Source organism: Salmo salar, chromosome ssa04 (genome assembly GCF_905237065.1).
Source record: "Salmo salar chromosome ssa04, Ssal_v3.1, whole genome shotgun sequence".
NCBI classification, from domain to species: domain Eukaryota; kingdom Metazoa; phylum Chordata; class Actinopteri; order Salmoniformes; family Salmonidae; genus Salmo; species Salmo salar.
Window position 1 is genome coordinate 49,261,878 of NC_059445.1, and position 21,328 is coordinate 49,283,205.

Below are 21,328 nucleotides of genomic sequence, written 5' to 3' on the forward strand. Positions count from 1 at the left end.
CTACTAACTGAGCTACGGGGAAGGCAAATTGACACAGTCCAATAGTCCAATAGAACAACCATCGCAACCCGAACGCAGTGTCTGTTTATGTTCCTGTTGTTGAGTATTTCGGGGCTGTGATTGTAACTATGTTTTGATGAGCAAGCGTCACGAGGTTAGGACACCCATTTTAAAGCATAGATAGGAACAATAAATGATGAGCCCCCAATTTGCGTCTGTGGTATGTTCTTCTATGCATGAAGCACCGCCCAGGCTTTTGCTCCCCACTACGCAGGGAGAGATGCAGCAGTAGCATTCTACAGTGGCTACGTTACCGTCACAATTTTAGTGCATGCAAAGACCCCATCTGCTAATGCAAGACGGCACTCAAATCGTCAAATCGGGAAACTAGCAGACTACGGGTGTCAGAGTGGAAAGGGAACTAACGGTGGAGACTCTGATGATGATGAGGATGATGATGGTGAGGGTGATGATTCTGTAAGAGTTATAAACATGAATACAATATTATGTGAAAGAGGAGATAATTAGAGATTTATATATTTTTCCTTGCATTTGGATAAAATTATGAACAGTCACACAAAATGTTGGTGTACAATAATCTGCACCTTAACCGATTGCATTTTGTTGCGCTCATGTACTACATTATGACCTTGGATATGAAAGTTATAATTTGCATGATCGTAATCATCGTATATGATGCTTATGTTTGTGTGGTTAGTGGTTGCTGATACTGTGCCTCAGTGTGCGTATGGATAATCGCAGCCCGCACGCAAGTTTAGCCTACGCACGGCGTGCAGTGGAGGCAAGGAAGTGGGAGCGAATGCGCGTTCTTATGGAGGGACACAGGGCTTCAACATGGCCTCATCACGATATGAATGGCGCTGGTATATTCTATTTTTTCTTATCTTGTTTTGTGGTTTACCTTTTCTTTAACATGTCGACCATCAGTAGAATATGGCAGTCACGGAGCGCTAGCTAGATTGGTTATATAGATTTTAAGGAAAGGTTCCTTGGCCTCTGTTCCCTCGTAAATCATTTTTTATTGGCATGTTGTAAAACACATCCCGCATGTGGGTTCTGTTGATTAGCCTACTTGGCAGTGGTGCTCGGTTGAAATAAATGAGTTCTTATCACATCATCTTCTTGATCTGGTAGGATTGAAAGAACGCGATTTAATAATAGAATAGAATATATTAGAATAATGTCATTATTCAGCATGTAAACTCTAAATGGCTGTGTAGATAACATTTTGTACTGACCAACATGTCATGTCTTAGAGCTAGTGGGCGCAATGCAAACAAACAGTATCATCTAGCATACTGTAAACGAACTAGCATATAGCCTAATAATGTTATTATTTGTTATCGAATGTAGAGTTGTCTGTCTTTAAAAAAATATATGGATCCTGTTTTAATGGTTTTACGTTGATATTGAAGTAGTTTTTATGTCTATTCTTCCATGCTTCTACTATATCTCACTGTAGGCCCCGTGGTGCCACATAGGCCTATGGTTGTATTTCCATTGCTTTTAGTGAATGATAGGGGGTAGGCCTAAATAGTATGCGTATATGCATCATGTTTTGTAATGTAGGCCAAATATAATGCAGTTTTCCTTTTCATAGTGACAATTCTACAGATGCTATGAATATGATTGCATGTTTTTGTTGTGTGTGTGTGTTTGCAACCTAATTCAAGATAGACCTACTGTTTCTCAGCTGTATGGAATGCTTACAGTGCTGTTCATATTGCAGGGTCCCAGTAAAAAAAAATGGTGATGCAGTGAGTCTCACAGGAGGTAAAATAGCTGTATTGCAAAAAGGCAATGCTCTGGTTGTGTAATAACACTAATACTGTCAGTATGCAGACATTCCTTTAAAAAAATACAGGATTATTTATTAGTTGTATTATGAGGAAGCCAAAGGTAGGTTGTCATATCAAAACATGGGGGTGCATATTTAATGCAGGCAGGGGTGCATTCACATGGAGATGCATGTGGAGCAGAAATACCTCTTTATATTCTTCAGCTTGTGAGTTATAGTGGAGAGTGAGCACTCTTGCCACATTTATCAGGGGACATGTTGACTTGTTCATTTGTATATTACTGTGAGGGCTTGTCTGTTTTCATTCTGTTGTATCTCTCATTGTTTGGGCTATCACCTTTTTTGTTTCACTCATGATGTTATTAGGATTTCAGAGCTCAGACAAGGGCACCTGTGGTCTATTGCATAAATCTTTGTTTAAAGAAATGTTAATTATGTTAATAGCCTACATAAAGTCAGTTGGCCCTGTGTAACCTGGAATAGGTCATGACATTAACATGTGAATGGAGGGTAGGTTTTTCTCTGCATTATATATTAGAGAAACGTTGTTGAGTAAAACACAAATTATGGCAAAGTTTGTTGCTTGTTTTGGGATTATGAGAAAAACAGTCACTCCAAGCAGAGCCACTACAGATATGTTTTAGGGATTTATTGACCATAACAGCTTGGCTGTGTAATTCGGATCAATGCACAAATGTAGTATCTACCAGCCTGCACCCTGTTTCAGCTCCCTTTAGCCTGCATTGCATTCCAGCCAACTACACAAAGCTCTAGCCAACTACACAAAGCTCTAGCCAACTACACAAAGCTATAGCCAACTACACAAAGCTCTCTAGAGCAATAGGCTATCCTTTATGTTTATATTCAACTTTTTACATTATACTGTAGATTGTTGAGTTTTGAGACAAGAAGAGATTTGGTAGATTTTTCTATTTTCTGGGCATATTTAACTGCTTTTCTTAGTAGTTTGACTCAACCGTGTACTACTGATCATCTTATGTAACATGTATATTTTACACTGGGGAGAAGTGTATTATGTACAGTAAATCTGTTTTAGACAGAATAAGGCCAATTACAGATTTTGCCGACAAACCCAGGGCCATTTTGTGAGAGGGAGTGGAAAGAAGAAAAGTGGCATAGGTGTAATAAAATATTTGAACCATTGTGGGTGATACAATTAATAGGGTCGTCAAACTGAATTTGTTTTGTTTGACCTGGCTTATACTGTGGCAATACGGATGGGGAAATATTAACACAATCGTTCCTCTTCATGAGACTTGATTTGAGCGGTTTTAGATCTCCCCACTTTAATGTCTAAAGCCCATATTAAGATTGATCATCTGTAGAAGGAAGTATTCCCTCAGGGTGGACACGCACAGGCATGTGTCTGTTAGGGTATCATCCCTGAGTCATCTCTACCCACTACTCGATCTTATACTTTATCATATTGCAGTGTCCATCGGTGGTATGATTGATGGTGGAACGAAACTTTGGTGTCTTTTAGTTAGTTTGGTTGTGTTTGTCTGAGCACTTATGGTGGATTTAATATTGGAGAAGATTAGAGCAAATCTGAACAAATGGGAAAGAAGAAGTCATCCACCATTGTTTTATCTCTTTGGCATTAATTATAACGCATCATTTGTTAGGTTAATCTCACTGAATCAAATATGTTTAAATCTTCATAATACTGGTAATTTGTAAAAAAAAATAAAATAAGTAAAAAAAATAAAGTATATATATTTACATACCAGTCAAAAGTTTGGACACACCTACTCATTCAAGGGTTTTTCTTTATTTTGACTATTTTCTACATTGTAGAATAATACTGAAGACATCACAACTATGAAATAACACATATGGAATCATGTAGTAACCAAAAAAGTGTTAAACAAATCAAAATGTAGTTTATATTTTATATTCTTCAAAGTAGCAACCCTTTGCCTTGACAGCTTTGCACACTATGAGTAGGTATATAAGTTGGTTAAAAACTTTGATATGGTCGCCAAGACTTGACAGTGCCCTCCTGCCCTTTTGCTAGAAGTTGAATGAGAACTAGAGTACTAATGAGCCCTTACACTCCTCTCTCACCCTTTCCCCCCCATTTTCCCTCTTCCCCCTCTCTCCCCTCTCTCCCCTCACCCCAATATCCCATTTTCCCTCTCCTCTCTTCTTTTTTTCTTCTCTCTTCTCTTTCCCACCTCACTTCCCTTCTCTCCTCTCCCCTATCCTCACCCTCACAGTTGATCAGTGGAGGCTCCATCGCCAGCGCTGAGGCAGTATGGGATCATGTCACCATGGCCGACAGGGAGTTGGCATTTAAGGCGGGGGATGTAATCAAGGTCCTCGATGCATCAAATAAGGACTGGTGGTGGGGACAGATTGACGATGAAGAAGGATGGTTCCCAGCCAGCTTTGTGAGGGTGAGTGGAGCCATCAACGACTTTCTCATTCTGTGCTGCACAATGTCTTGCCTCTCAACCAGTACACAAGGGTTCACCACCTATTCACAATGGTGTGATGGATTATCAGTGTTGGGGAGTAGTAAACTACACGGAGTTCAACTAGTAATTTAACTACATTTTGCTGTAGCTTGGTAGTAGTTAAACTAAATTCAAATCTATGTAGTTTTTTCAGTAGATAATAAAAGTTGTTTTTGCCTTGCAGCGGTGTAGCTAACTACTGGAACTACACACTATCTTTTTTGGGGCAAAAATAAGTAGGCAATCATTTATTTTCTTTTTCGGGCATCAGACCTGCCTAATTCTAACTTCAAACATCATTTTTGTGTTTAATAGGCTAAAAACAAATTCTGTTAATGTATGTCCCCAAAGTGAGCTGTTCTTGCAGTTTGTAGAAATTTCAGATCTATATAATAATTTTTCACAAAGTAGTTTGGATGAAGTGAACTATTTTTTTCAAAGTAACTTTTTAGTTAAGTAAACTATATTTTTCTTAAGGGTAGCTTCAGTGTAGCTTAACTTCTTCCAGTGCGAAGTAATAGGTAGCTTGGTAACTATATTTTCAGAGTAGCTTCCCCACTACTCATTTGACACTGCCTTATCATTGATAATTATTGATCGACTGCCCCGTTTTGAAGGCAGATATTTTAGGCTTTGATGATGATGATGATAAATTGATATTGATAAAAATATGATTATGCCATGGTAATCTCACAGCAACTAAACATTTTTACTAGTCTCCAAATGAAATACTGTGAAAACAAGAAGACATCAGAAAACCACTAAGTATTAACTCCTCACGTATCACTACTAGCCTTCTCACTCTGCTACAAATGAGTCTGAACGAGGTATGTCATGTTTTTCTCTCCAAAGGTTGAACCCCACCTACCACAACCTCAAACAAAACAGGTTTTCTATATCAACCCTATAGCAGCTCCAAGGTTCCAAAACACGACTACCAAGGTGCGTTTAATAGTTTCAGCAAGAATTTCAAAGCGTCTGTTTTAACTAGCATCTCACTGCACATTGGACCACCCCATATCTAACATCCTGTAGCTTTGATACTACTGCTTCCATTTGCCAACAACACCATGCTTCAAGTGTCAAGCTTGTAATGGCATTAAGGTTAAACTATGGTATCTCAAACAAATATAGAGAATAGTTATTGTTCATTCTTAATTGATAAAGTGCTTCCATCACAATCTAAACAAACAAATAGAAATGTGTTCATTTCCATCTTGGGAAAAGTGTAGGAAACCTTTTCCAAGTTGGCCTTGAAAGTTAGTGGTGGGCTCTGCTTTGCTCTCCACTCCCTCTCACACACTCTATGTATCTCTCCCCACTCAATCTCTTTCTTTCATTCTCCTTTCACTCTTATTCTCACTATCTGCTCTCTCACTAAACTGAGAAGCGAGCACTGAGGCACTGATTCATCTCAGATCTGAATGATGAAACATGTATGACCACCCTTTTAGCAGAGGACAGGGCATATCAAACAGGTGGATAAAAAGAGCAAGGATTGATGAGTGACTCAAATAAAAGCTATTTAATGGTTATTTTATATAACTGGATTTGTTGGCATGTTGAAGTTATTTTCAGTACATTTTCTAAAATCTTAAGAGCATTTCTGGATTATTGCACCAATCCTATGAATTTACCATACAGCTTTTGTCCACTGGTCCAAGGAAACAGAGAGAGTGGGCCCTAAATAGACACCCATGGACAATGAACTCAGGCTGAGATAAACCGTGTACACAGAGTACCATCAAGCACTGAGACAGACGCAGCGGCAGGATAAAGTTACTTAGGGGGCACTTGAAATCGCCAAGGGGGAAATTTTTTTGGGGGTTCTTGCATTGGAATTATATTGAATTCTGCCTATATAATCATGCTATACCACAATAAACATCAAGTTCAAATTCTGAGATCATTGAGTGATTTTTAAGTCTGTAGCCTATCTCTGCTGCGCTGTATCAGCACAATGGACAGCACCCTACAGCTAGGCCATTTTGGTAATGAGTATAGGCTAGAAGATAGATAGGCTGTTTGAAAAGATGAATTTCTCTATCTGAATGCAGCCGTACACACAGCTGTCTTACCCAAATAATGCAAACTAAATGATGAAACTAGTAGCCTAGTTATTCATGCATGCAAACAAAAATACTGAATAGCACACTCATAGAAAAAAGGGTTCCAAAAGTTTTTTTGGGCTGTCCCATAGGAGAACCCTTTGAAGAACCCTTTTTGGTTCCAGGTAGAACCCTTTTTGGTTCCACATAGAACCCTTTTGGGGTCCAATTACAACCGTCTGTGGAAATGGTTCTACATGGAACCAAAAGAGTTCTACCCAGGACAAAAAGTGGTCTTCAAAGGGTTCTCCTATGGGGACAGCTGAAGAACCCATTTAGGTTCTAGAAAGCACCTTTGTGCAGTTTGGCTTGGAATACCGACACAACTGCGAATGCGAATAAATGTGAACAGACCAAAACAGCAGGAAACCAAGTACTAGGCCTAGTAAACAAAATATCTGATCAATAAAAGCTTGACACAATTTATATTTAGGCTAGTTACATTAACAGTAAACAAACGCAGTAAACAAAAGGCAAATGGAGATCCAAATAACTAAGGCCTACAGCCTAATACAGTGAGATGCAGCCGTGCACAGCTGTCTTGCCAAATAAATAGGCCTATAGGGCCGCTTCAAACATGGAAAATCATGGCACTCGCTCATGAGTTCAGCAACACGTTGTGATATGGCACAATACACTTCTGTGAATCAAATTCGACCCACGTAATCATTTAAGCAATGACAGCCTACCATGAACACGTTTCTAATAAGTACAGTTCCATTTACAGCAACGCAAACCAATAGGCTACCAAGAAAACCACAATAGAATGTATCTATTTCTATGATGAAACATACCCATATGTAGCTTTACCCAGCGGCGTCATTTGAATTCTTACATTGGAATTATATTGAATTCTGCTTATATCCCGCTATACCACAATAAACATAAAAGTTACAAAAAAGAAGTGACAGATTCAATGGCACAAAATCTTGCTGCTCTCTATCAGCACCATGGGCAGCACCCTACACACTAAAGCAAGATTTTAATAAAAACCAAACAGCTAGATTGTTTCAATCTTACCTTTGCAAAAGAGTTGCATCTTCCTTGATGCTCTGTGGAACTTGAGTAATCGATCATTCCATTCTCCCCAAAATCTTCTTGACATTTGGATGAGTTGAGCTTTTCTCGGATGTTGCATGCTTCTTCTGTGCTGACTGAACTCGTTTGTCAAAGTGGAAAATGAGTTCTCGCATGTAGCTGTGGACGCCTCAAAAGTCAGTCCATGTTTCAGTGCAGTAAGCACGGTCAGCATAACGGAGAGAGGCTCGGAGAATCATTGCAGAATATCAAGTGGGCTCCATTTGTCCTCATTGGAGCCAGAGTGGGCGATTTCAGTCTGCAAAAACTGGCGAGCAACACTAAACTAAGCTACCACCAAATCTGTTTTGCCTAGATCCAGCAGTGGTTTCCCCTTTTTCAGATCTAGAAAGTCATTGCTCCCTGGGTTAAGGACACACAGGGCCTCCCTGTTGGCTGTTGCGTTCGCTAAATCGTTCTGACATTTCTGACTCGTGCTGAAGAACAGTCTTTTACACTCAGTCTCTTCTCCTCTGTTCTGCTGGCCTACTGTACTGTCCACCAGATATTGTTGGAGATTTGTACTTACCTAACTTTGTAATTTGCTTGGAGCTGGTGGTGGTGCATCATATCCTTTGGTATTATCAATAGAATTCTTCCAGTTAGAATACCCAGCTTGGGTGAAGGCCTTGTTTGCGTTGTTTGGGAAACAAAATGCAGCATCTGCAGTAACCGAGTATTCCAGCCACTCTCTTCCTATGAACCAGATGCTATTAAATGAACGTTTTTGGGACAGAACTTGCGACTAGGGTAAGATTCTAGGCTAACCTGAGCCGGCTCCTTAGTTCCAAGATCACCAGGAACAATGGAGGTGGCTGTGGTGGAGCCATTATCCTAGCGACGTTTGTGGAAGGATGCTAGCTACAGCTAACTAAGAGTAAAGCAGCTTCAACGGTAAACTTGACCCCAATAAATCAAAATCAAATATTACAGACGGAGGCGTATCACGGTCACTTAGCCTACCACAAAGATGAGAGATGAGAAGCGTTTTTCCCCGCTTTTTATGTAAACCCAAAGGAGTCACACCTAACCGCCCTGTGCTTTCCACACACTGCAGTCCATTGTGCTGACACAGCGCAGCAGAGATACAGATTTTTTCCCCCTGCTAACCTGTCACTCAATCATTTGAACTTTTTTTGCTATTTTTATATAGGGACTTAACTTAAACTGAGGGGGCTAAAGTTTGAACTGAGGGGGCTAAAGTTTGAACTGAGGGGGCTAACTCTTCGAGCCGGCCCGCACTGAGACGAGATGTCTGGAAAAGTTGACTTACAACAGAGGCCATTTGTGACTCTTGTATGGCCACATCAAAAGGGTCCCGTGACTCTACATATATTAAGGCAGGGTCTAGTGTTTGTAACATATATTGGCATATGCTTTATACCCATCTTCTTTATGTGCAGTCTTTCAAAGTGTGGTTGGTTACCCAAGTAGTGGTGAAGGACAAAACAGCACAACCAATAACTAACTTACAGTAGCTGGTCTCATAGGGTTAATGACCACCATCAAAGTTAAACAACTACCTCGTATTTGCAAACAAACAGATATCAGATATGTCAGGACGATTGAGCAAAACACTCTGGAGTAGATGTTTCAGCCTCATCTTTTTTTAATTTGACTGAATCTACCCACTGATCTCATCTCATTTCATGTGTTGATTTTCTTTGTGTGACAAGAAATAGTAAGAGAATTCTATGGGAACATAGTACCCTCATATCCTAGATGGCAATGTGCCCATTAACAACACAGTTGCTTCATGGCTGGCTTTGAAATGTGTATTCTCCTGAAAAACATCATGATTATGTAGATCTGCATTAGGAGTCAGCTACCTACCCTGTGTTCTCTGGCAAGGATGCTAAAATTAGTTCCCTTTGAGGATTACACAAAGTGACAGCTCATTCTTTGAGATGCCTTCAAGCAACCGATGCACAAATGCGCCCACAACTCCTTCAACTAGGAGGTTTCAGATTGTAATCAAACAATGAATACTGCGTAGAAGGACATCATATTCATTGTTTCATGGTTTTATCCCTTTTGTAATGCAATGTTATTTCTTATCTGTGTGTGTTAACCAACGCTTAATTTCTTTCCAAGAACACACAAATCCATGTCCAAAAGATCCACCTTCAGTCTGTAATATCATAATATGACAATTAAAAAGAAAGGTGGAATTCCATATCACTTTCAGTTTAATAACCACGGCAACATCATAGAAAGGTTTTGCTTTGTACAGCTTCCTACTCGACATAAGTCACAGCACTTTATGAAGAAAAAATTTAATGTTTTTGCCAAGTTGGGTGTTTCACTGTGAGTGTTCCTCAGTTACTCTAGTGCAGGGATGGGTAACTTTGATGGGGGTGGGGGCCACCAAAAAATCTAACTCATCTTGAGGGGCTGCACTGGCTCGCAGGTCTGCCTACCTACATCCATACACACACATGCAGTCAGTTGGCCCTAGCCTTATGGGGGCCCTAAGCAAATGTTTTTAGTAATTTGGTAATTCGACCATGATTAGTACATCTTTAGATAGCTGGCCGCTACACTAATTTACCCATCTAAAAAAAAAAAAAATGCTGACATGGGCTAATGGAGTGACTGTCAGTGACTGAGATAACAAGAGACAAACTGCTGATGCACAACCACATTTCTAAATTGCACCGTATTCTACTATTGATCCGTGGGCCTAAAAAAGGCGTGTCACGACCAGCTGTCATCCCTGCTCTATTGAGTCCTGATATTTGTGTTCGATGTTAACATAGGCAAACTGTTAATTTACAGAACTACAGTGCCTTCTGAAAGTATTCATACCCATTGACTTATTCAACATTTTGTTGTGTTACAGCCTGAATTCAAAATTGATTAAATATATATTTTTCTAACCCAAGTGAAAACATGTTTTTATAATTTTTTCCCCAGATATATTGAAAATTAAATGCAGAAATATCTAATTTACATACTGTAAGTATTCACACTCCTTTGCTATGACAGTTCAAATTGAGCTCAGGTGCATCCAATTTCCATTGATCATCCTTAAGACGTCATCTAATAGTTTGGACATAATTTAGAAAGAAACACACGTCATTGTAAGGTTTCACAGTTTACAGTGCATGTCAGAGCAGAAACTATACCATGAAGTCCAAGGAACTGTCTGTAGAGGCATATATCTGGGGAAGCGTATAAAACCATTTCTAGAGTGTTGAACGTTTCCAAGAGCACAGTGCTTTCCATTATTGGGAAATTTAAAGAATATGGAACTACCCAGACTCTATCTAGAGCTGGCCGTCCAACCAAACTGAGCAACCGGAAAATAATGCAAACCATTCTGTGGTCTGATGAGACAAAAAATGTAACTTTTTGGCCTGAATGCAAAGCGCTATGTCTGGAGAAAACAAGGCACGGCTCATCACCCGTCTAACACCTGATGCTTTTTAGTAGCAGGGACTGAGAGACTGGTAAGGATAGAGGGAGGAATGAATGAAGCCAAATACAGGCAAATCCTGGATGAGAACCTGCTTCAGAGTGCAAACTACCTGAGACCGGGGCTCGGGCAGTTTGTTCCAACAGGACAATGGCCCTAAGCATACAGCCAAAGCAACGCTGGATTGGCTTCAGAACAAGAATGTGAAAGTCCTTGAGTGGCCCAGCCAAAGGCCAGACTTGAATCCCATTGAAATCTGTGGTAAGACTTGAAGATTGCTGTTCACCGCCGCTCCCCATCTAACTTAACAGACGTATGTAAATTAGATATTTCTCTATTTCATTTTCAAGAAATGTGCAAAAATGTATAAAACATGTTTTCACTTTGTCATTAAGGTCGTGTGTAGATGGGTGAGGAAAAAAATAAATGTCATCCATTTTGAATTCAGGCTGTAACACAACATTTACATTTACGTCATTTAGCAGACGCTCTTATCCAGAGCGACTTACAAATTGGTGCATTCACCTTATGATATCAACAAAATGTGGAATAATGTGGAATAAGTCAATGGAAATTCATATTTTTTTTTAAAGGCACTGCATGTGGTGTATATTTATATTGTTCATTAGGTTAAGTTATAACATGGTCTATCACTATCGATTTGAACATGGCTCCAATGGGAAACAGACTTTCAGGAGCCACTGTTGAAACACAGGGATTATACAGTGCAGTCTATCAACTGTCCCATTTATCAGTAGCAAAACTCTGTTTTAAAATCCCCCTATCGCTGCCTTACATCGTGTGAGCGCTCTTGCTTAAGGCTCTATTGTTCAGTCACAGTGATGTACTCAGCCTAACCTGCAATTTCATGCTTGTTTATTTTTCTAGTTTCGATGCATACTGTTGCTTTAGCTCCACCTATTTGATGTAAAGGCTTTTTCCCCTTGCTATGTGTTCGCTTCAATTCAAGACAGGTACCTCTTTTACAGGTGCATCAGAGGAATGAAGACCTGATGTACACTATATGTATATTTGTTTACTTGTATTTTTGTAACAGGTGTTGTGTCGAATCTAATTATGATGCACAGTGTTAACTGAAGGCGTGGCATTGAACATTTATTTCAATTGGGAGAAAAAAGTCCCATGGCTTTGTAATTAGTATGGAGTTGTTTTTTGTATTTTAATTATATTTTAGATCATATACTTACAACCCAACCCTGATTGTTGATGCTACTGAATATTTGTCCAGGCTGACATTTTGTGTTTGGCTGTCCTCAGCTGTGGGTGAACCAGGAGGAGAACACGGCGGTAGAGACAGCTGAAGGGGCTAGCCCCAGCCCCAGTGAGGTCCAGAACGGCCATGCGGATGCCAGCCCCAGCAGCAGCGACTGCCTGGGCCAGCCCGCCCAGGACAGAGACCAGATGAGGGCCAACATAATCAATGAGATTATGAGCACAGAGCGTCACTACATCAAACACCTGAAGGACATATGTGAGGTAGGCTTGGCTGGCTAGAGGACATCTTCCAGAGACTGAAGGGCATATGTGAGGTAGGCTTGGCTGGCTAGAGGACATCTTCCAGAGACTGAAGGACATATGTGAGGCAGAGGTTATAGACAATTACCTTGTTTTGGATCATTATCCAACTACTATTCAAAGCATGATAAGCCAGGTTACTAGTGATGATTCAAAATGAAATATAAGATATTTCATGAGCATGAAGGTTGAAGAAGTTTCTTTAAATATATCTAAGTACCCAGTAAACTGTATATCCAATATCTCCACAGTGCTATAACAGAGTTTGTACACTACAGTGATTAGATTATGCAGTACAGTGCTTCCCGTGTCCCTCAGAGGCAAACTTAAATCAATGGTGTTCTAGCCTAACGTAGCAGGGCAGGCGTAAAATAAACACCTGAGCGGTGTTTCTTTCTTTCTGGTCCTGATGAGAGAAGAAAAACTGTCAGGGAGGTTCTCTTCTGCACTGTTGAACCAATCCAGTAAATGCGGAGGAGGAGTTAAGGTGGAGTGTCGCCTTTTTATCAACCAATAGCGGAAGTCGCGTCACAGGCACTCTTTCCATTTCCCCTGAAAACCGGAAGCATCCAGTGGGTCCGACCCCGCAGAGGGTGATGGTGTTCCAAGGAGTAGTGACAGGGCTACAGTGTTTTAGTGAGAGATTAGAAGTGATGACTGGGGGTGTTGACCTGTAAGTGCTGGGCTCAGAAATGGTATCCCTCCCATCACACTGCACTCTTCCCCTGCATATATAGTAAAAAGCACGCCATATCTTTCATGCTCCGCCTGTCTCTGTCAAACAATGCACCCAGTAGAGTACATGAAAAAGTACTCAAAAAGCTCTTATCTGATCTATTAATTTTTAAATCAGTTTTCCCTCTGTTCCCACAGGAATATTACATAATCTGGAAATTATGCAGAGAAAAAAACAAGAGTTTAATCAACATCACATGGGAAATTGTAATGTGTAGGTGACTGGGTATTGAAGCGTGATGGTCTCTTAAGTGTGAAACTATTTGATTTTTCATGAATTATTTGAAATGTTATCTGAGAAATAAGCTCCCACAGAGGGGATGAGTTACCTAACTGAGACTCTTGCTTATAGAGCTGTAGCCATTTTCACTGCCTTTATTTCTCCCCAGGTCTAATCTGGGAAGAATTTGAATAAATAATGACTATGATGCAATCTTTGGCACTGATGTCTTTTTTTTAATGCTAAGACAAAACTGTTTAAATGGCCTGCAGTTAAAAAAAAAAATTCAGATGCCATGAAACATCCTGCAATAGCTAATATTGGATCGAAACTTTTTTTCTTATTTTTCTTATTTTCTTTGCTGCGCCAGGGTTACTTCCGGCAATGTAAAAAAAGAAGAGACATGTTCAACGACGACCAGTTGAGGGTCATATTTGGGAACATTGAAGATATCTATAGATTTCAAATGGGCTTCGTCAGAGACCTGGAGAAGCAGTACAATACAGAAGAACCTCATCTCAGTGAAATAGGTCCCTGCTTCCTAGAGCATGTAAGCATTTTTGTATCTCTCAGAATTCCAAGTGTTTTTTAAATGTAATCCCTCACAATAGATTTGAGTAAACCTTGTGTATCATACATACATTCCCATTTTGAGAACCTTGATGATGGCAGTTCCCTTTGGTTATTAGTTTCAATGGCAAACGTTTGTGAAATCCCCCAAAATAAAAACATTTGTAGCTTGTTTCAGCATTTTAGACATACTGTACACATTTATCTGTTTACAGCAAGATGGCTTTTGGATCTACTCGGAGTACTGTAACAACCACGTGGATGCCTGCATGGAGCTCTCTCGGCTGATGAAGGATGGCCGCTATCAGCAATTCTTCGAGGCGTGTCGCCTGGTGCAGCAGATGATTGACATCGCCATTGACGGTTTCCTACTCACGCCCGTCCAGAAGATCTGCAAGTACCCTCTGCAGCTGGCAGAGCTGCTCAAGTACACTGTCCAGGAGCACAGGTACCTGTCCCTCAGCCTCAATGTCACATCAAAGATTTACATTCACCTCTGTGTCGTGATGAAGGATGTTTCTACTGATAAAGATCCTTCTGGAATGAATGTTCCTTTATGCTCTCAAGCTAATTGTATGAGACATGAGGGTGTCATGAGGGTGTGAGGATCCTAGACGTGGATGCTAAGCTAAAAGTATTTTGTGAAGTGAAGTCTATGATAGAGACGTGGCACGGTTTGAATGCCTGACTATTTACAGTACTATGGTTGGCCTTGTATTCCTTCTTTTTCTTAAGTCTCCACCACTGTAACATTGTGTCATCATCTCCTCTTCTTGTAGTGACTACCGTTATGTCGCGGCAGCGCTGGCCGTAATGAGGAATGTCACTCAGCAGATTAACGAGCGGAAACGTCGCCTGGAAAACATTGACAAGATAGCACAGTGGCAGGCGTCTGTGCTGGACTGGGAGGTAGGACTGAGACAGGGTGACAGGAATGAGGAACAAACAAGTACTGTGGGACAAACATACACCAAGCTGTTTTAGTTGAATGTTTTGCTCTGTCAACTTACTCCTTTGCTACTGCACTAGTTTGTGTTGGTCAGAGTTTGTATTTTGCAATGCACTTCTTTTGATAAGCTGTCAAGTAGAGCCTATTTGAAGGCTTAGAGAGGCAAGAAGCTGTTTATTCTTTTAAAGGAAAATATATCTCTCCAATCTCTCCTTTTGGAGCATGTGTTCTTTTGATGAAATAAGAAAACACAGACTGTCAAATGCAGTGCATTTTGAAGCACTCCATTTAATCAGGATGAAACTAGTCAGGAGTGAGAAGAGGCAGTGGATGAATCTGTTTTGCTAGACTTGAACCTGTATTTGATACGAGAGAGAGCTAGCGTTATCAGGTCACTCTGACCTAGTTGAAGAGTTTTTTTCCAGAGTTGCGCAGTCACTGAGGTACTGTAATTATGTCAAGTAAAAAATGTTGTATTTGATCCTTCTCTCAAGATCTAAAGAGTCAACGTTAATGAGATGAAGCCTGTCTTACCAGCCTGTATCTTATCAGCCACTTTTCTAATTTCATAAGCATAAAAGGATTCGGTTTTGATGACTATGTATCACAGATACATTATTGATCCTGTTTAAAGATCTGAACGTCTTGTATTTCTCTGTGCAGGGGGATGATATTCTAGACAGGAGTTCAGAGCTGGTCTACACTGGGGAGATGTCATGGATCTACCAGCCGTATGGGCGGAGTCAGACTAGGGTCTTCTTCCTGTTCGACCATCAGATGGTTCTGTGTAAAAAGGTAAGGTCTGGGTCACAAATACTATTTAATTGATCGGAACCAGTCTTGGCGCACCCAGGTGCTTAGTTAACTCCTCTCTTTTGCAGACAGAGTTGTCATGAATATGCTAAAATGTGATCCATTGGTCAATTTGTTTGTGAATAAAACATGGGAACAAAGTCAGTAGGTGTTGTCATGACGTTGGCCTGTGGGTAAGGTTTATGACCCCCCCCCCCCCATATATACCTTTCTCCCTTCCCTCTCTCTCTGACGCTACTGAAGGACTCTTGAATAGCCTTTGTTAAACATAGAGAGTCTGGGAACATCAAACAAGTGGGGGGAAAGGAACCATATTTCGGTAATAGAACCAGTTGAAAATATGCGTTGGTACTTAATGAATATGATGTCAGTTCGGTTGTCATCTGAGACATTATGACTGATGACAGGACGACATAAACTGTATCTGGGAAAGTCTACACATTCTAGTTATCAGATTCACATGGAATTGTTGTGCAATTTAAATGTTTAAATATGACACTATTTGTGAAAAGATGGAATGTAATTTTAGCTTCCAAATGAGAAAATTGGGTTTTCATAAGGTTAGAGTCCTGCTCAATCAGTGGCCCGCCCCTGTGAAGAGACATGGGTTATAAACTATGAAAGCCCTTGACGAAAAAGTAATTTCCTGTTCCGAGGACGATAGGGCGACGGTCCATACGTTAAAAAGGACTAACATGTCAACTACAGAACTAAGCCAACCTCAGCGTGAGCTTTGGTTGTGAATGGTATGAACTTTGAACTCTTATTCACTAAAGAAGTGAGACCTCCTAGCCGTTGAGTTAGCAACAGCAGCTGTAAACGTGGGCTAGGAAAGGACGGACGACGTATCCAGTCTAACACACAACGAAGATACTACAACGTAACCAATTTACCACCAGAGACATTTTTCAGAGGACAGGAAGATCTCTTTTGGCCAACACGGCCATCATCTATGACCAACCTACCGAAGCGCAGCTCAGAGTAAATATTTATTGCATTTTCCTTTTCCAAATGGGTGGTAATTTAGAATGCATAAGATACTGTATTTACGAAAGCTTAGCTTCTCCCTTTGTTCCTCAGTCTTCCCGCTCTTTCATTCAAGCCCAACCCGCTCTCTTTGTGTAACAATCCATCATACAGGTTCCGTCCACCAGGGACGTTTTCTGTATGACATAATTTGCATTCTGTGTATATGTAATTCTGTGTGATTAGTTAGGTATTTAGTAAATAAATAATTAAACCCAATTTTGTATTGCTGATTCAAGTTGTTAGCCAGGGTTCCTTAAGATAACCAAGAATTTACAACTTTCAGATGAGACTGAAATAAGGTGACGATTGATATTGACTGCTATTGATGTAAAATATTACTAGGTCTTTAAGAGTTTATGCGGAAGATAACGAGCTCTATAAATACTCTTTCGTGGTGCCCCAACTTTCTAGTTAATTACATTTACATGATTAGCTCAATCAGGTAATATTAATTACAGAGAAAGGATTTTATAGAATAGCATGTCATATCACTTAATCCGGCATAGCCAAAGACACGACAGTGTGTTTGTATCTCCCAGGTTCAAGGCGAATGAAGGTCACGGCTTGAAAAAGAGAATCACGTCACCAGCTTGGTGTGCCTAAGGGGTAATGATTTATTGTGCAAAACAGAAAGTCACAGGATTGTAAGAGAAAATGCTTAGCCTCAGCAGTGTGGTGACAGAGACAGAGCTTTAGGACAGTATGACTGCAGTTTTTATGACCAAACATGCTTGTTAGATAGTTTATATGACAGCAATTCTTATTTACTCCCCAATACCAACAAGACATTTGAGTCATATTCACAAATCTCTACAACTATGAAAAAAAGAAGCATCTCAAGAAAAAAAGTTCTTAAATGCATCCAATAGCTCAAAATGTCTTGAGAGAGTCTGAAATGCCATGTTAAGAAATTCTCAATTAATGAAGTGCTTAGCTCTTAAACACTCAATCAATCCCATTCTTTAGGTACGAGTCTTTATAAAAGCTTAATCATTCAAATATGATGGTAGCTCTCACAAACTTGTAGCTTGAAATTAAAATGGTCAGGAACACAATTCTTTCATTCAGCTCCTGAAATGGAATGAACCTTGTGGTACAGAATATTATGTCCCTTGAAGTAACAGAACTTGATGGATATACTGTACATCCGAGTCACATCTGCTTGTCTATGAGATCTTATCTTTGATCTCCATCGCCTCAGAACTGTGATTGATTCCTGCTTCTGACGTGGATGACAACAGTGTTGTTACATAAGAGAGGCCGTCATGTCCATAGAGAAGTGAGGGGTAGCTTACAGTACAGGACACAGGGCTGTTGTGTCCCTCGGAGTTTACCGCTGGCAGCTGCGACAAGTGTGACGCAAGCTCTCAGAGGGGAAAGGAATACAGGAGTACACAGCAGCAGCATCACTAATGGGGACGGGATGCCTGGAATCTGGAGCAGCTGCTTACAGCATGGACCCCTGTCTGTCACAGGGAAATTGATAGGGTGCAATTATTTCTTCCTGGCTGCCAGGAATTCAAGCCTTTTCATTTCCTGTCTTTCACCTGGGTTTCGCAGTACCTTGCTAGTGTTCAAAGCACTAGTGTAGATGATTCAAAGTAAATTAGAATCGGCTCTCTACTTAGTTTTCCCTTCCACTCCTCCCTCCCTTCCTTTTCCTTCAGGACTTGATACGACGAGACATTCTGTACTACAAGGGCCGCATCAATATGGACAGGTACAATGTAGTTGATGCTGTAGATGGGCGGGATGATGACTTCAACGTGAGTGTGAAGAACGCGTTCAAGCTGAGTAATAAGGACTCAGACGAGATCCACATTTTCCTGGCCAAGAAGCTGGAGGAGAAACTTCGCTGGCTCAGAGGTTTCCATGAGGAACGCAAGATGGTGCAAGAGGATGAAAAAATAGGTGTGTATGTGAAAGAAATGGTCATTTGCACAACATCAATTAAAATGAAAATAACAATAATTTCTATTTTTCAGGGTTTGAGATATCAGAGTATCAGAAGCGGCAAGCGGCAATGACAGTGCGAAGAATGACCAAACAGAAAGGTAAATACACACTTAACCAAGTTTTACTAACTGTCTGTTTCTAGTCTATCTGTAATGCATCTCTCTCCTCCTTAATATCTCTCTCCTCCCAAATTTTAGGCCATAGGTCTGTGCCCCCTGGATACCCCCCTCCTATGGACCCCATGAATCCAGGACAGTACTTAGTAGGAGACGGCATGGAACAATCAGAATTTCAATTCCCTGAACCTGAAAGGTGCAAGTCTCCCTTCTGGCAGAGCTTCAGCAGGTTAACCCCCTTTAGGAAATAGAGACGAGATAGTTTAGAAAGACTACCTTATTTTTTTTAGAAGCACCATTCTAATTCAATTGTGACTTTTTTAAAGGGAAATCTGAACACAAATAGTATTTGGACCCAAGAGTATTTGGATTGTCAAACATTTAGCTTGTGAGCATCTCATTAATGACTGTACTGTTATAATCACTTTACCTGTATGAGCGCAATGACAACTAGCAACACAACTACCACAGTGAATCACACCTTTGGAACCTGAGAAACCAAAACACCTTCCTATCTCCTGAACTGTGAGAATATTTTTGTGACCTCTACTAATCCTTGGACAATGGAAAAGGGAATCACAGGTTTCAAGAAAGAACAAACTGAACATTAATTTTGTGTCCACATTTAAAAATGAGGAAGCGCTAGTCATACATTGATCTTTATGCCAAATCTGGTTGTGTCCTACAGTTCACTGTGACCTTAATGGGCATTTTATAGATTTCTCTTCTTTTATTTTCTTGTTTTTGTTAAAATGTAAAATGCTGGCCAAATGCATCAATCTTGTATTGTTTTTGTTATTATTTATTAACATTTTATTTTTGTTAATTTGTAATGCATGATGAAGTCCAATACAGGTGTTCTATGTGCAATTATATTCTTACGGGTCAAAGGAAAAGAGAATCAGCATCATCAACTTCAATGTCACTCATTTATATACTTTACATGTTGTTGTTTCATCTAGGATCTTCAGTCTGGTAGGAATACCATCTTGAGTTGTTCTCTTAAATGGTCATTCACACTGATTTTACATAACCAGGATAGAAGTTTGAGACCTGATATTACAGTATATTCAGCTATCACATAGTACATTGCATATTGCTTTCTTTACCACCTTACAGTTATTGTATAATACTATGTGGTTATAGTTGCACTTACATAAGATGCACCTGTGATTTCTTCAGGTGGAAGAGTCTGCTAGAATGCTCTTCAACCAAGTCATCCAACAAAGATTGCGATCTCATAAGAGTCGAACATAGGCTTACCATTCAATTTGACGATAGTTCCAGGAAATAACCATGGTTAAAGCCATATCCATTGGATTTATTTTCATGTGATGTTCATTCTTCATAGTGAGAGCTTTATTGCTTAGGACAAGAAAAGAATAGCACTTTGTTTAAAAGGTAGCCAAACTACAGTAAAAACATATTGGGAATCATTTTCCTGGGGTGGCTTTCATAGTGCCAGCACAATGTTATGACATTACTGATTTTACACCTGTTATTTCAGGTTCAAGCCTTCACTTCTGCCACCAGGATTAGATGAAGCAGGGGATGTTTCAGTGGGTTTCAAGTGGGTTTTCTAGGCATTATGATGGCAACTTCAATCAAAATGTTTTGCCAGCATTGAAAAAATGCAAAGGGAAGGCTGGTGGTCAAGCTTGTTGTCTATATTTATTTTTAAAGGGTAAAAACAATTTTTAAAAGGATATTTATATGCCGAAAAAATTAACTAGGATTTAATACATTGCACTAAATACAGTGTAAAAGTGCAATATGAAAGTGTGCAGTAATATTGAAAGACAAAATGCTTTTAATATTAAGGCGTTTATCTTGATGATCTATGTATGGAACATTCATACATTTTTAATAAAGTGCATTATAATGAAAACAAACGCTTAAATATCGAATTATTAAGTTGTTTTTATTTCATTTTTTGTTTTTATTAATAATTATGGATGATTTATCATTCATTCTGTGACTATGTCTTGGAATAAATCCAAATGTGTCAACATGACTGTTTCTTTCATAGCTTAAGTTGTAATGAACCCTGTTTGTTGTAAACAGATGTGCATTAACATAAACTCCAATGCAATGGATAAACACCAACATTTGATTTCATTTATCTAAATGCCAAGTGTTGATATTGACTATTTCCTCAAAGAATCACCATCTCTCCTTATCCTTTCCTCATGATGTACCAAAAGACAAGCACACCAACTTGTAAGATAAATAATGTATAAGATCTACTATTAAAGAATAACCATTGTGTGAAGAAATCAATTTATTGTCTATTGCAGGTATGTATGTTAAAAGACTACATGAAGACATTAGACTTTCTGAGTAAAATTATGTTTGGAACTGTGCAACTTCAGGATAAGCTACAGTATAATTGCACTATGGCCCCCAGCTAGCTACTTAGGGAAGTGGTAGACTTGGTAGCCTGCTGGTCGTGTGTAACATCTTTTCAGTTGTTTACACTAATCAGTGATGTAGTATAGCCTG

At 39.7% G+C, this 21,328-nt stretch overlaps 1 protein-coding gene across 4 annotated transcripts; it reads left to right on the forward strand.

The window, feature by feature from the left end:
- Positions 1 to 281: 281 nt before the first annotated feature.
- On the forward strand, positions 282 to 21,102 carry LOC106603319 (rho guanine nucleotide exchange factor 9). Of its 4 annotated transcripts, none has more exons than XM_014196844.2 (11): positions 282 to 460; positions 4,060 to 4,239; positions 5,152 to 5,241; positions 12,181 to 12,399; positions 13,764 to 13,943; positions 14,179 to 14,411; positions 14,743 to 14,872; positions 15,576 to 15,707; positions 18,422 to 18,665; positions 18,740 to 18,808; positions 18,908 to 21,102. In XM_014196844.2, exons 1-11 carry the CDS (start codon positions 440 to 442, stop codon positions 19,075 to 19,077), a joined length of 1,668 nt encoding a protein of 555 aa, XP_014052319.1. In that variant the 5' UTR covers positions 282 to 439; the 3' UTR covers positions 19,078 to 21,102. The 4 variants fall into 4 exon arrangements, with proteins under 4 accessions (XP_014052319.1, XP_014052323.1, XP_045572996.1 ...); XM_045717040.1 differs by lacking the exon at positions 282 to 460 and adding an exon at positions 727 to 884; XM_014196848.2 differs by lacking the exon at positions 5,152 to 5,241.
- The last annotated feature ends 226 nt before the right edge of the window (positions 21,103 to 21,328 follow it).